This window comes from Chiloscyllium plagiosum, chromosome 2 (assembly GCF_004010195.1).
Source record: "Chiloscyllium plagiosum isolate BGI_BamShark_2017 chromosome 2, ASM401019v2, whole genome shotgun sequence".
In the NCBI taxonomy this organism is placed as follows: Eukaryota; Metazoa; Chordata; class Chondrichthyes; order Orectolobiformes; family Hemiscylliidae; genus Chiloscyllium; species Chiloscyllium plagiosum.
In genome coordinates, this window is record NC_057711.1 from 23631137 (window position 1) to 23647823 (window position 16687).

At 42.8% G+C, this 16687-nt stretch overlaps 1 protein-coding gene across 1 annotated transcript in view; it reads right to left on the reverse strand.

Annotated features, from left to right (window-relative positions):
* Positions 1-12382: 12382 nt before the first annotated feature.
* dctd (dCMP deaminase) overlaps positions 12383-16687 on the reverse strand; it is a 71864-nt gene continuing 67559 nt past the window's right edge. Inside the window, exon 6 of the mRNA XM_043705236.1 lies at positions 12383-14551. Within this exon, the coding sequence (XP_043561171.1) occupies positions 14446-14551 (106 nt within the window). The 3' untranslated portion in view covers positions 12383-14445. The remainder of the gene's footprint in view (positions 14552-16687) is intronic.

Here is a 16687-nt window from a genome sequence, read left to right on the forward strand (position 1 = left end):
AGAGAGGCTTAATAGGCTGGGGCTGTTTTCCCTGGAGCGTAGGAGGCTGAGGGGTGACCTTATAGAGGTTTACAAAATGATGAGGGGCATGGATAGGGTAAATAGGCAGTCTTTTTCCTGGGGTCAGGGAGTCCAGAACTAGAGGGCATAGATTTAGAGTGAGGGGGAAAGATATAAAAGAAACCTACGGGGCGACCTTTCCACACACAGGGTGGCACGTGTATGGAATGAGCTGCCAGAGGAAGTGGTGAAGACTGGTACAATTGCAACACTTAAGAGGCATTTGGATGGGTATCTGAATAGGAAGGGTTTGGAGGAATATGGGCTTGGTGCTGGCAGGTGGGAGTAGATTGGGCTGGGATATCTGGTCGGCATGGACGAGTTGGACCGAAGGGTCTATTTCCATGCTGTACATTTCTATGACTCTATGACCAAGTCACCCTTTATCAATACATGAACAGTCCTGGAACATATCAAGATGGGCACCAGAGTGACAGTATCGCTGACAACTCACCCATTTTATATTTCAGCCAAGGGTCCCTGATTGGATCAGATTAACAGCCCTAATCAGGGAACTCCTATTCCATAGACCAGAACTTATTACAATCACTACACATAGTTCCTACTAAATGGATGTAAATGTGAATAAGATTGGTTGGAAAATTTGCTCCAGTCTCCTGAATTGAGAAATGAGAATTAGATGCAATCTATTTACTGAATTTTACACACAGGACATTTATCATTAAATGCCCATGAGCAGGGGGCTAGATATCAATTGTAATGTCACTGCATTGTGGGTGAAATTGTTGCATTCAAGATGGCAACCACTAAAGCTGACATTCATTGTTGGCAATGGATATAAATAGTGCACTCCATTATGAACTGAAAAGATGTTAGCATAGCTACAGCAAGAGAATTTTATTGCCCCATATGTATCTGTCACGATCTGAAGTGGGTTTTTTTGCAGCATATTTGTTCATAAGTAGGAAATAACAGATGTGTTGTCGAAGACAATTATGTCATTCCTTCCGCTGGGTAGCTTGCTGCTGACGGACCTGAATATCAGGCATGTGAATTATCTGACAACAGAGGCTAATGGAGAATGAGAGGGCACAACATTATTTATACTTTTTTTTAAGCACTGAATGGAATGATGTTCATGGAATTGTGCCAAGTGGGAAATTGAAAACATTAGATGGAAATATGAAGGCTGCTCACAAAGGACATGAAGCACCTCAGCTCTCTGTTCCAGTAATAATCGGGATATTTATTATCACCTTTCATAGCTCCTTCTGAACTTGTGGCTTAGTCCAATAACAGCCATTTGTCATACTTGAGCCTATGTGTTCTGCCACACTGGCAGTATTCTATGCTTTGTGTATGTTTGGCCTATTCTATTATGCAGTGTTAAAAACACAGCTTCCTGCTGTCTCTGCAACTCCAGATGAGCAGGATGATGTGATACAATAGACAGCTTACTAGAAGCAGTATTGCACAGAAGAACATCTCACCTTCACATTCTCCAACCTGTCACTACCTCTGATACTGTTACAACTGTTCTGTACAGTGAGATGAACTATCACTGATGTACTCCAAAGACAGTCTTACAGAGAAGAGCTTCTCGACAGCAAGAACCATTAAGGACACGTTTCTTTTCTCATTTTGCAAGAACATACTTTAAGTTTGATTGATTCCAATAATCACTGGGTCAAAGTTTAAATCAAATGTTTTATTGCAAAGCTCTTGAGCAGGTTAGTGGAGTTGAAGTTGTTCAATTTTGGAAATAAGCATTTTATGTATTTATATAAAATTCATCTGTTCACTTAAGCCTAAAATAACTGTTGAACAATTGGCAAAAGATTTCTATCTGAATCTGCCAATTTTGTTTTGGTCTATCATGGGACTTGGATGTCACTGGCTGGCCAGCATTTATTGCCTGTCCCTAGTCCATGAGAAAGCTGCCTTCTTGAATAGCTGCAATCAATGCCTTGCAGGTTGACCGACAGTACTATTAGGGAGAGGATTCCAGGATTTTGACCCAGCGACACACGGTGACAGTTTTCCAAGTCAGGCTGGTGAGTGGCTTGGAGGGCAACTTGCATGTGGTGATGTTCCCATATATCTGCTGCCCTGGTCCTTCAAAATAGGAGTCAGGGATTCCCTACAGACTGATGTGTTGACAAACACTTTTTCTTCCTTATTGCATAGTTGAGTTTTTGTCAAAGACAATTAATTGCCCACATCACTCTCCTCTGAGTGAGTTCTTAGATTAGATTAGATTAGATTACTTACAGTGTGGAAACAGGCCCTTTGGCCCAACAAGTCCACACCGCCCCGCCGAAGCGCAACCCACCCATACCCCTACCTTTACCCCTTACCTAACACGACGGGCAATTTAGCATGGCCAATTCACCTGGCCTGCACATCTTTGGACTGTGGGAGGAAACCGGAGCACCCGGAGGAAACCCACGCAGACGCGGGGAGAATGTGCAAACTCCACACAGTCAGTAGCCTGATTCGGGAATTGAACCCGGGTCTCTGGCACTGTGAGGCAGCAGTGTTAACCACTGTGCCACTGTGCCGCCCATCTGGGCTCTGCCTGATGGTCAAGTCCCCACCTGTTATGTCCTGTTTCCTGTTGCTGTCCCTGAAAATGTGTTGCTGGAAAAGCGCAGCAGGTCAGGCAGCATTCGGGGAACAGGAGAATCGACGTTTCGGGCATAAGCCCTTCTTCAGGAATCCTGATTCCTGAAGAAGAGCTTATGCCCGAAACGTCGATTCTCCTGTTCCCTGGATGCTGCCTGACCTGCTGCGCTTTTCCAGCAACACATTTTCAGCTCTGATCTCCAGCATCTGCAGACCTCACTTTCTCCTCCTGTTGCTGTCCCTGTCAACCCCATCAGCTTTCAGGTTTCCCATGTTACCATCCAACTCTTTTATCCCTCGTTCTGAGGGTCACCGGACCCAAAATGTTAATTCTGATTTCTCTTCACAGGTGCTGCCAGACCTGCTGAGCTTTTCCAGCAACTTCTGTTTTGTTTCAACACTTTAATTTGATGGCCAATATCCCAATTTCACCCCTGTTCAGCCATGGACTTACCACATTACCGTGGCCACTGTAGCAATCCACTGGTCTCCCATTGAAGGCATGGTGGTGAGAATCTGTGAAAACCCTTTCTCCCACAGGAGTTCATGCTCGTGTGAGGTATCAGACTCCACCCTTATCCTCGTCATTATCCAACCAGCATCACGGGATCATTTGGACCATCCCCAGACTTGAGATCTACCACTTGCCCCAACATTGTGTGGCATGCCCCTTAGCATTTCCTACCCAGACATTCAGGAAAGACCCTGACCCACTGCTTGAGATTGATTTGTGAGGACAGTCCTGAGTGAAGATAAATTAGCCATTGGGCTGATGTCTCCATAGCTCCTAAATTGACTTACTGTGATACTCAGATTAGATTGACTTAATCTGTAGAACTGACCATGGCCCAATCCCTGAATTGCAAAGAGATAGAATTCCAGATGCTGGTCACACTAAGTGCCTGACTAACCATGGCCAACCCCTTTTCCAGACATCAGATGAGCCCTTTTACTGAACACTCTCCTCTAAGCACTATTCCCCATTGACTGTCTGACACATCTTTTTGACTGAAATATGTTGTATGGTTATCGCACAAGCTGCTGGCACATACTTTAGGTGTGCCGTTGATGCAGCACAGTGCTGCACATCAACATGTCTACCATATGACTGTTCAGTCCTGGTTGTGACAAGCTGCCTGCCTTTCTATCTGCATTAAAAAAGCAAGTCATAAATGCCGTGAGCATACAAGCACAAAATGATTACATGCTCAGAATGCAAGCTAACAACCATAAAACGCATGCTGTGCAAGATGGGTGCTTGCCTGTGAGCACAGAGCGACTTGGCAGGAGCATTGAAAGGCAAGCTGTACTCCAAAGTGTAATGGTGACGTGCTCTAAAGTTTATGAAAACTTCAGTCCAAGATCAGGATGTGGATGGTGTTTTGCCAATGGCGACGTCCATGGACTCTGCATGGACAGTTACTATCAAGAAGCATTCAATGAGATATTCATGAACGGTCCTTAAGATGGAGACACAGGGAAAGAACTTGCAAACTGTATCTGCCAAGCAACCATACTGACTTGCATATCAAGAGTTGCTGCACATAGTCTTTCAATAGAGAATCATGAACAGCATATAAATGAAGTGAGTAGCTCATCGCAAGGTGCAAATGCACAGAAAATTAATCAACACTGACTAGCGACAGTCAGAACTTGCCATTGAAACTGTAAGGGGGGAAAAAATCAAACATTTAATTCTTAGTGTATTTTCTAACATCGCTGAAAAGCTTGGAAAGTCTACCCACTGAGACTGTTACTAAGGCCAACACTATTACCATTATTTGCTACTCCTCTGCAGTTTTTTTTTAGACACAGATGACAGCACCATCTCTCTCCAATGCTTATACTAATCTTGACTGAAAATCACACGACATCAACTTATAGTACAACAGGTTTATTTGAAAATATAAGGTTTCGGAGTGCTGCTCCTTCATAGGTAGCTAGTGGGATAACTAGCTACATAGGACACAGAATTAAAAAGTAAAAGATCAAAGGACCATACAACTGATGCGATATATTAGACAAGGAGAAAGTGAGGTCTGCAGATGCTGGAGATCAAAGTTGAAACTTTATTGCTGGAACAGGCAGCATCCAGGGAACAGGAGATTCGACGTTTCGGGCACAGGCCCTTCTTCAGGAATCTGATATATTAGACAAACCTAGATGGTTGCTAAGTCTTTAATCACTTAGAATGGGGATGCAGGTTTCGATTTATATGTAAATCCCAGAATTTCTTTCAAGTCACTTTCAGACAAAGGATTAAAGATGTTAGGTTAGAGGCTGTCTGTGTCCCAACCTGGAGTCAGAGTATGAGGAGGGTGTGCCAAGCAGGCTAAGATAAAAGGTAGGGAGGAGGGACTTGAGGGAGGGGCGTTGGGAATGCGATAAGTGGAAGGAGGTTAAGGTGAGGGTGATAGGCCGGAGGCGGAGTGGGAGGGGGAGTTAAAGTGTTCAGCCATGGGGCGGTTGGGTTGGTTGGTGCGGGTGTCCCAGAGGTGTTCTCTGAAATGTTCCGCAAGTAGGCGGCCTGTCTCTCCAATGTATAGGAGGCCACATCGGGTGCAGCGGATGCAGTAAATGATGTGTGTGGAGGTGCAGGTGAATTTGTGACGGATATGGAAGGATCCCTTGGGGTCTTTGAAGACCGTAATTTCCCCTCAGACGTGGTTGACGATGCTCTCCACCGCATCTCCTCCACTTCCCGCTCCTCTGCCCTTGAACCCTCATACTCTGACTCCAGGTTGGAACACAGACAGACTCTAACCTCACATCTTTAATGCTTTGTCTGAAAGTGACTTGAAAGAAATTCTGGGATTTACATATAAATCGAAACCTGCATCCCCATTCTAAGTGATTAAAGACATAGCAGCCATCTAGGTTTGTCTAATACATCGCAACAGTTGTATGACCCTTTGATCTTTTACTTTTTAATTCTGTGTCCTAAGTAGCTAGTTATCCCACGAGCTACCTTATTCCTGAGGAAGGGCTTATGCCTGAAACGTCGATTCTCCTATTCCTTTGATGCTGCCTGACCTGCTGCGCTTTTCTAGCAACACATTTTTCAGCTCTGATCTCCAGCATCTGCAGTCCTCACTTTCTCCTGGAGTCAGAGTAGTTTCATTTCCAAAGTAGGAATTTGTAAAGTGTCACATTGACTGACTGTCTACACATTATGTGCTTTTTGAACAAAATAGAATGTATCTGCAAGTGCAAATTAGCCCCATAAACCTGTGCGTGTATGAATGTGTGTGTGTGAGAGAGAGAGAGAGAGACAGCGTGTGTGTTTGTGAGAGGGAGCATGTTTGTGTGTGTGTGTGAGACTATGTGTCGGCATGCTTGAGAGAGTGAGTGTGTGAGTATGGCAGAGTTTATGCCTGTGAGAGGGTATGCATGTGAGTGAGAGTGTGTGTGTGTCTGTGTATGCGTGTGAGTGTATAGTGTGACGGGGTCACCTGCAGTGTGACATGAATCCAAGATCCCGGTTGAGGCCGTTCTCATGGGACCAAACTTGGGTTCTGCTCAGCAACTCTGTGTTGTTGCATATCCCAAAATCCACCTTGGAAGACATTCACCCGAAGATCCGAAGCCGAATTTCCTTGACTGCTGAAGTGTTCTTCCACTGTCTGGTAATTGATGCACAGTGTCCATTCATCCATTTTCATAGTGTCTGCATGGTTATGCCAATATACCGAGCCCTGGGTATTCTTGCCTGCAGTAAATGAGATAGACAACGTTGGCCGAGTCACGAATACGTTCTTCGCAAGTGGTGGGTCATGTGTGATTGTAGTTTCCTTGTTAATGCTCTGACACATTTTGCCGTGGTTGCTGAGACAGGGTTGTACATTGTCCTGAAGGCTGGGCAGTTTGTTGCAAACAATGGTGTGTTTAAGGTTTGGCATTTAAAATTGAGAAGTGGAGGCATGGAAAAAATCTTGACGAGGTGGTCATCATCATCGATGTGCTGCAGGCCACAAATAACATAGCGGTTTCTCCGCTCCCAGGATGTACTGGACAATGAAGGGTACCCTTTCGGTTGTAACCTGTGTCTGTCTCCAGACGAGGCCATTATGGTTTCTCACTGTGGTACATCAGAACTGGCGATCGATGAGTTGATCACATTCTTATGAGGGCAGCTTTCAACACCTTCAGGAGTCCATTACGTTCCTCCTCATCTGAACAGATCCTGTGTATGCGTAGGGCCTATCCATAGGAGGTGTCTTTTTTTAATATGTTTAGGGTGGTAGCTAGAGAAATGCAACATCATGAGGTTATAAGTAGGCTCGTACACAATCTGGAGGCAGTCAGTCAATGTGACATTTTATAAATTTCTACTTTGGAAATAAAACCAGTCTGACTCCAGGTTGGGACACAGACAGACTCTAACCTTACCTTTAATGCATTATCAGAGCTGAGATGTCACTTCTTTTTATATATACTGACAAAACCTTAAGTTACCTCAGGGAAGCGACTTGAAAGAAATTCTGAGATTTACATATTACTCAGTTGAAAACTGCATCCCCATTCTAAGTGATTCAAGACTTAACAGCCATGTAGGTTTTAATTAATTAGGAGAAAGTTAGGACTGCAGAGGCTGGAGATCAGCAACAAAAAGTGTGGTGCTGGAAAAGCATAACTGGTCAGGCAGCATCTGAGGAGCAGGAGAGTTGATGTTTTGAGCATAAGCTCTTCATTAGGAATGGGGTGGGGAGGTGCAAAGGGCTGAGAGATAAATGGGAGGGGGTGGGGTTGGGGGAGATAGCTAGGAATGTGATAGGTAGATGAAGGTGGGGAGGGTTATGGTGATAGATCGGAGTGGAGAGTGGAACAGGTAGGTGGGAAAGAAGATGGACAAACAAAAACCAACAAAATTAAAAGACTCAGTACAACCCAAGAACAAAAATTATATCATCTACAAAATTCCATGCAAAGACTGCCACAAATACTACGTAGGACAAACAGGAAGAAAGTTAGCCACCAGGATACACGAAACCAGCTAGCCACAAAAAGACACGACCCTCTCTCCTTCGTAGCTCTACACATGGATGAAAAAAATCACCAATTCGACTGGGACAACACATCTGTCCTGGGACAAGATAAGCAAAGACTTGCCAGAGAATTCTTAGAGGCCAGGCACTCCAACCACAACGCCATAAACAAACACATAGGTCTAGATACCATCTATCAACCCCTCAGAAAACGAACAGGAAATGACATCACCACAAACCCCAGGAACCCCACCCAGGACAAACATATAAATAGAAAGCAGGAGACAACAGCTTTGCTTCACTTGGAGGTCGCCACTGATGATGTTACCTAGCCAGGTAATGAAACGCCTGGATATCAAACCTACAACTCAGTGAGCAAACCTACACCCTAAAAACCTCAACCTGAGCTACAAACCTTCACAAACCTTGCAAAGAAGATGGACAGTTCAAGAGGGTGGTGCTGAGTTGGAGGATTGGATCTGGGATAAGGTTGGGGAGGGGAGATGAGGAAACTGGCGATATCGACATTGATTCCATGTGGTTGGGGGACTTCCTGCACATCCGCCCTTGTAGCCTATTCCTCCAAATGCAACAAGGACAAAACGTCCCGGTTCTCACATTCCACCCCACCAACCTCTGGCTACAACACATCATCTACCACCATTTCCGCCTCCTACAGTCAGACCCCACCATCAGAGATATATTTCCATCCCCCAACCCTTTCAGCATTCTGCAGAGACCATTGTCTCTGTGACTCCCTCATTAGGTCCACGCTCCCCCTCCACTCCTTGTACTTTCCCTTGCCACCGCAAGAGATCTAAAACCTGCACCCATACCTCCCCCCTCATCTCCATCCAAGGCCCCAAAGGATCCTTCCACATCTGGCAGAGATTATCCTGCACCTCCAAACACCTCATCTACTGTGTCCGTTGCTCTCGATGTGGTATCCTCTATTGGAAAGACAGGACACCAACTTGCAGAACGTTACAGAGAACATCTCCGGTAGACACCTACCAAACAGCCCCACCACCCTGGTGCTGATCACTTCAATTCCCCCTTCCACTCCGCTTAGGACATGCAAGTCCTGGGCCACCCGACAACTGGAGGAAGAACTCATCCTCTGCCTTGGGACCCTCCAAACACATGGAACCAATGTCGATTTCACCAGTTTCCTCATCTCCCCATCCCAACCGTATCCCAGATCCTATCCTCCAACTTGGCACCGCCCTCTTGAACTGTCCTACCTGCCCATCTTCCTTCACATTGATCCACTCCGACATACCAACATAACCCCCCTACCTTCATCTACCTATTGCATTCCTAGCTACCTCCCCCCAGCACCACTCACCTCCCAGTTAGCTCTAAGCACCCTTTCATGGCGCCCACATTCCTGATGAAGAGCTTATGCCCAAAATGTCGACTCTCCTGCTCCTCGGAATGCTGCCTGACCAGCTGTGCTTTTCCAGTGCCACACGTTTTGACAGCCATCTAAGTTTGTCTAATACATCGCATCAGATGTATGATGCTTTTATCTTTTACTATAAATTCTGTGTCTGAAGTATCCTGCCCCAATAGCTACCGGATAAATCAGTGGCGCTCCAAAAGCTTGTATTTTCCAATAAACCTGTTGGACTATAACCTGGTGTCATGATTTTCAACTTTGACCACCCCAGTCGAACACCAGCACCTCCACATCATGTTAATTGTGATTGACATCAGTGGAAATGAAAATGGAGAGAAATATAAATCAGTTTGTTGTTTTTTTTCACATTATTGCATTCAAATTTACCAGGAGTAAGCTTAAAGAGGGAAAAGATATTTGCTGTTGTCTCAGCGCTGGGGTATGTGATCAAGATCTGGATTTTTTCCTGATGAAAGTGTGTTCGATTGTTGAGTCAGAGAAAGAGAGCAATCTGAAAAAGCAAAGATATACAAAGTTTTAAGCGAGGTAACAAAGGCAGAGGTAACCTTTGTAAAGAGCTTCAATCTGGGCAGGGTGACTAGGACTGAGGTATACCATTTAATCTCCATCAACTTTCCATTCACTACTATTGAAACTCACAAAAGACCCTTACTGTTTATGTCACAAACATCACAAGAGACAGTTATTCCTTCCCTCTGGATTCTGGACAGCTGCTTTAGCTTCTGCCATTTTACCATGTCTCGCACTCTATTATCCTTCCATTAATAGGATATTTGGTTGCTGTCTCTGTGACTTGGGCAATAGCTAATGTTTGTTCTTTTCAATACTCATGACTGCTGAGGCAACAAAATAGGAATTAAAGAAAGAATAGACAAATAAAATATATACGTACTTTACAAATCACAGAACAGGAGATTTTTTAGATTAGATTAGATTACGTACAGTGTGGAAACAGGCCCTTCGGCCCAACAAGTCCACACCGACCCGCCGAAGCGCAACCCACCCATACCCTACATTTACCCCTTACCTAACACGACGGGCAATTTAGCATTGCCAATTCACCTGACCTGCACATCTTTGGACTGTGGGAGGAAACCGGAGCACCCGGAGGAAACCCACGCAGACACGGGGAGAATGTGCAAACTCCACACAGTCAGTCACCTGAGGCGGGAATTGAACCCGGGTCTCTGGCGCTGTGAGGCAGCAGTGCTAACCACTGTGCCACCATGCCGCCCACTGTATTTTAAGTATTTAAACTTTTGCAGAATATTTCATTATGTCTTAGATTTATTGATAGATTTTCCTTTATTCAGAATTGAATTTTAGGAATTACAGTCAATAAAATTACTCCATTATTGCTGTAATACATAAATAGTAAAACAATCTAACAGTCGTGATTTGGAGGTGCTGGTGTTGGACTGGGTGTACAAAGTTAAAAATCACACAACACCAGGTTATAGTCCAACAGGTTTAATTGGAAGCACACCAGCTTTTGGAGCGCTGCTCCTTCAGCGATAGATGTCTTTTACTCTGGGCACCCTCACCATCTGCTCAACTCACTCCTCCTCCCCTTCTATCGTGTTAAAAAATCTACCTCTTCTCATCCCTGTCAGTCCTGAAGTCGTCAAACTGGACTTTCATTTTGCTCTCTCCACAGATGTTGCTAGACCTGCTGAGTTCTCCAGAAATTTATTTTTTAAAAACAGATTTGATCATTATTCCACTGTGGTTTGAGAGAGTTTGCTGTGTACAGATTGGGTGCTGTCTTTCTTATTTTACAATAGTGACTGTCTCAAAAAAAAGTGTGTGCAAAGCACTTTGGGACTTAATAAGAGGGATAATTTAAATGAAAATCTTTCTTTACACTTTAAACAGAGAAGATCTGTTGCCTGGACCAACACTCTATCCAACCTGGATCTGAAATCTGACATAACTAACACTCTCTTGCGGAATCAAGTGAAAGTTTCACATTAAGGAAAAGCACCATTTATCAATGCTTGCAGGAATCTTTGATTGCAGAATGCCCGGAAGATATTGCTAATGCTTCAAAAGCTTCCATATCCCAAAAAAGATAAAAATCAGTCTCGGAGGAAAATAGTAAGTGAAGAAATACTGACAAGTTGAATTCAGATTAATTACTACATGAATAAAGGGCTTTACTGAGCATTTCAGAATGGTACTGTAATTGTTGGAATTCTAAAGAAAGTGCATTTAAACGCAAATTGAAACATTGAAAAGCACATACATTTTGATTGCAGGAGCCCAATCCTTACTCTATTTTATCTCTGCCACCAAAGAAAAGGTTACACGTTAATAAGCTGACACTGGTCCAAAAGAAATGCACTTGAGACAGAGACTCAAAAATGAATCGAAAGCTGTTTTGCAATCCACAGATTAGATGGAATATGAAAGCTGTTATCAACAGTTCATATGCCAATTGCCGTGTATAATGAAAGCCCCCAGTAGGCCACAAGGCAATCTGAGTAGATTAGACAAAATATGCAAGAGCTTCCATTTCGGCTGCACTCGTTATGTTGAAAACAAAAAGAGAGATGATTATCCACTGTTGTTAACAGATTGCTGAAGTTGCAAAGACTTGGCCCTGGTCGCACATCACTCAGATTATAATGAAACGGTAAACAAATGCTAAAAGTGAAACATGTTTATTTCCCTGGAGAGCTCATTTCCTTTTTCAGGATCTTAATGGCTTGGCTTGATGGTGAAGATAAAATGATTATCATGTCATTTAGCCTTTCCAAGGGTGTCAGGTTATGACGTATATCTGGATTGATGCATGCTATTTAAATGTTTTAACTTTATTTATTAAGCTTTAAGAGGATTTTTAAAAAGAATTTATCGGAAATAAAGGGTTATTTGGAATTGATCCCTTTCCAATAACTGCTCATTTTGTCTTTGGAATACACACAAGTACTATAAAATAGGATACAGCTGCATTATTGAACAACTGGAATCCTTAAACGTGACCTTAAATGATGATGCTCTTCCAACCATCAGGTTGGGAGCCTTTCAGAGCAGTAAATTGACAAGTACAAATGTAGAGATGAGCACTTCATTTGTTTTGTACCAGACACGAGGTACTCACAGAGGTACATTATGTATCACGCAGTGTTCACCCCTTTTTTGAATTGAATATATGTGGACTGTGGTTCATTTACCCTGTTCTAACATTACCTGTAGCAGTGAAAGTATGCTTTTTAGATATGGGGAAAGGATTTTGAATTTTCCATTTCTTAAACGGCACACAGAGATAATTTTGGTTTGTGTTTCGAACAACAAAGTTTAGATATCCACATTAAAAAGCACACACTTAAGAAGAATAAAACGTGTATTAAACTGCACATTTTTTTTAAAAGGACAATCCATAGAAAACATGCAAGTAGAATGGACTGCAAGTGACCACTTAAAAATAAGGGGGCATCAACTGTAGCCAGAGGAGAAACATTTTCTAACCACAAAAGGTGGTGGTAGCAGAATCTTTGAACAGGTGTAAGGTAGAAGGAGATGGATTTTGATAAGCTGGTGAGGGGGTGGGTGTTGTGGTGAAAGGTTATTGGGGTAGCCAGGGTTGTGGCATTGAGGTTACAATTGGATCAGCCACAATATTATTGAATGGCAGAACTCATACATTCCCAAGTGACAGTGATTCGTGAATGAATTGCTGAGTTAATGCCAACTTTTCTGCCCTATAGGCACAGAATTATTGTAAACCCACATTAATGCAAAGAGGTTCATAACTTTGTGCATAGGCATAGTCAGGGGACTAGACAGAAAAAATTATGAAACAGACAAGTACTAGACGGAAGGGACTGCAATTAGATTTAGACTGACACTGGGAATTAAAGTGTTAATAATGAGGGCAGATTGGAAAAGGTGGGCTGGCATTCATTTCAGTATAAAAGGTTGATGAGAGTATACAATCTTGATGCTTAATATGTTTAAAGGACATGACACCAGTTCTTTCACTGGTGACAGAACCTAGGGCATGGGGATGTAACCTTAAAATTCGGACCAGGCCATTTAGGGGCAAACTCAGGGAGCACAACTTTATACAACAGTATGAGATATTTGGAATTCACTTCTGGAAGACTATGGGTGCTGAGGTGTGAATAATGGAAATAGTCTCTGTGGTGGTAATATGGTGTGCAAGAAATTGATCAAAAGGCTTTAGGTGTAAAATTATGTTCCTGGCAGCACCTCTCAACTCTTACTGCCACACTGCATAAAAAAGAAACCGAACATCCAAACTAAAAAAAAAATATCGCAGTTTCAAATAAAAGCAACTTGCATTTATGTTGTATATTTTTCTTGTCCTCGGGATGTTTCCAAGCCATTCTTAAACTCGTCTGAAACGTGTGAAGCACAATCACTCCACTGAATTGTGCATAGCAAGATCCTGCAACCATCACTGCTTAATCGGAGGCTTTGCTGCAGGAATAAAATATAATTCTTTGCCACTAACAATTTTACTTTGATGGAACAACAGAATCACAAGTTCTTTCACTGGAAGAGTGAGAAAAATAATAAACAGAAAAACATATCAAGTGATGATTTGTATTTGTACTCTTTGACAGAACTTTTAAAGGTAAACTGGACCTTTAACTGCAAAATGGCTGTAGGCATTAACTGTTTGAAATGACCAACTTGTTGTCATGTCTGGAATCTCTCTCACAACCTTGTCAGGAAGCCAGAATAAATCCAAGGAAACATGAATGACCATCCCTAATATAACCTCGGGCATGGAGTGACCAACCAAGTTCGCAGACTTGACAAGAGGTCACATTTAAAAATGTTCCAGGTGGGTTCCCACACAGGGAGGAACCCTCAGGCATCTGCCTACCTCAGCAGATTACAAACTGTGACAGACTGTGCCAACCACAGGATAGGCAGATCAGGGAGGGATTTGCTCTTGAACCAGTCGACTGATTATTAAGAGGGCAGAAACAAACACTGTGTGTGTGTGTGTTCAGGAAGCCAGGTAAATCTGACAAAACTGAAACGGAACTCTGAGGAAAGCCGCGGCATCATTCCATATTCTGCAATTCCACCAGAAATAAGATTGCTAGTGACTCATGACTTAAAGTTCCCTGCCATCACAGTCATTCATTCATTCTGTAGTTCCTTACCAAAGATTTTATATTTTACATATATATAATTAAGTAAATGCATACACAGGGCAAGCTGAAGCAGCTCACTGTTAATTCTAACAACAAAAAACTTTGCACAGTGCTTAAAATACATTAATTAGTTAACTTCCACTGTTTAGAAAACAGGCTGCCAACAGTTTGCAGGTCATTTGCTTGAATGACAAGTACAAAAAAAAGAGACTTGGAAAGTATGGAAGTAGTAAATGAGATTTTCCATGATGCAGCTTCAGGCCAATGTTGTTGAGGCACTCGGGCTGATTTCTAAACAACTTCCACTTTTGTTTATTGACTCAAAATCAATGGTAATTGTTTTATTCTTTGGAATAAATTTGCTACAAAACAAAAGAAAGACATCTATTAGTCCATGTATTGGTAAGATGCACAGGCACAAACATTACATACCACATATTCATACCCAAACACAGATCCTTGGCTCTTTGTCTGCTAATGTTTCAGCCGAGGCCTGTGGTATCCTGATGAAGGCTCATCAACTTGAAACTTTGGCCACAGCCTTTACAGGGATTTTGGTTGCTGGCCGGTTTCTTTTTCCACAGATGCTACAAGACCTGCTTAGTATTGCCAGCACCTTCTGTTTACACAGCCAACACTCTCATAAATACATGAAACATTATGAAATCCGCTCTTCCAGTTCATTAACTCACCTAACCCAAAGCAGCCTTTCAATCTGAACTGGTGCTTCATTTGTGGAAAAGATTTGCTGCAGTCTTAGGGGAGCTAATTTGTACCAGGTCAGAAAAGAAAAAACAACTTTTAATTGCCTTTGTGAAGTCTGCTATTTACATCATGGGACTAGTTCCAGGGGGAGTAGCAACACAATGTGGACTGTCTCTAGTCTATCAAATTTGCGGTGATATTGCATTTGGATTCGACACGATGCCAAACGTTGTCAAAAGCTGGTGAGAATTTAGAATCTGCAGATACAAATATGAAGACCTTATGAGGTACAAGGTAAAAAAAAAGTATCTTTTCAGACCTTTACACGTGGGTGAAGAAATCAGCCCTCGGCCATAATGAATGTCAGCCCTGATAATAAAGGCGGAGAAAGTGAGGACTGCAGATGCTGGAGATCAGAGCTTAAAAATGTGTTGCTGGAAAAGCGCAGCAGGTCAGGCAGCATCAAAGGAGCAGGAAAATTGACGTTTCGGGCATAACAAGGGCTTATGCCCGAAACGTCGATTCTCCTGCATTCCTGAAGAAGGGCTTATGCCCAAAACGTCGATTCTCCTGCTCCTTTGATGCTGCCTGACCTGCTGCGCTTTTCTAGCAACACATTTTTAAGCTCTGATAATAAAGGCTACAACAGTCTGTGAGGTGGGTGCATAGTAAATGAACTATCAAGATCCAGCAATTTTAATATTTTTAGGGGCAGTCGACAAGTTTGTCCGCTTTCACCATTGTTGTTTACACAGGAGATTGAGCCACTAGCAGAGGCCATCGTAGGGACCTCAACATATCTGCCCCAGAAGTGGGGTCAAAGTCACATAAGATTACATTGTATGCAGATGATGTTATCTTTTCGTCAAACCCAGTAGTTTCGGTACCTCACCTGATCTAATATATGAATTCGTTTGGTGCCTTTTCAGGCTACAAAATTGGAGGCCATGCCTATCGGAGGCCTTCGGGAAATACCTGATGCTGAGGGTGAATCCAGATTTCCTTTTGAATGGTTGCGGGGTGGGGTTCTGCTTTTTAGGTATATTCATTACTGCCATCTTTGATCAGTTATTTAAGGCGAACTTTGTCCACTTGTTTGACAAAATTAAATAAGATCTTCAAAGATGGGAGGCCCTTCCAATATCCTGGCTAGACCGGATAGCCCTTGTTAAAATGAATGTCCTCCTTTGTTTGCTATACCCATGCGAATGCTTCCTTTGCTCTTTCCCAGACAGACATTCGGGAGACAATTACTGGCAGGTTCAGCTCTTTAATTTGGCACCATAAGGAGCCCCTTATCAAGCTAAGCAAATTGCAACTTGGGGGAGTAGATCTCCCGGATATTAAAAACTACCAATTAAGGTCTCTTTTATCTTATATGAGCAACTGGGCCTGCGGGGACTAGGCGTCAATATGGTTAGATATTGAAGCTTCTCAAGCAAAATGCCCCCTTATCAGTCTGCTGTTCTTCAACAAAATGAGGGCAGTAACCGAGTATTGTCATAACCCAATAATTACCAATACTGTTAAAACATGGAGGGCAATACGGGAGAGCGAGGACAATATAGACAAAACCTCATTTCTTACCCCTATAATTGGTATACTGGGTTTCCAACTGGGGATAATGGATTCCGGGTTTAAACTATGGGCAGCTAGGGGGTTTTCTTACATGGGTGATGTATTTGAGGGAGAAACAATGATGTCCTTTGATCAAATAACTCATAAGTACAGACTATCTAGTAAAGACCTTTTTCAGATCAGGGATTTTAGTCAAAAAAGAACCACACTTTTAA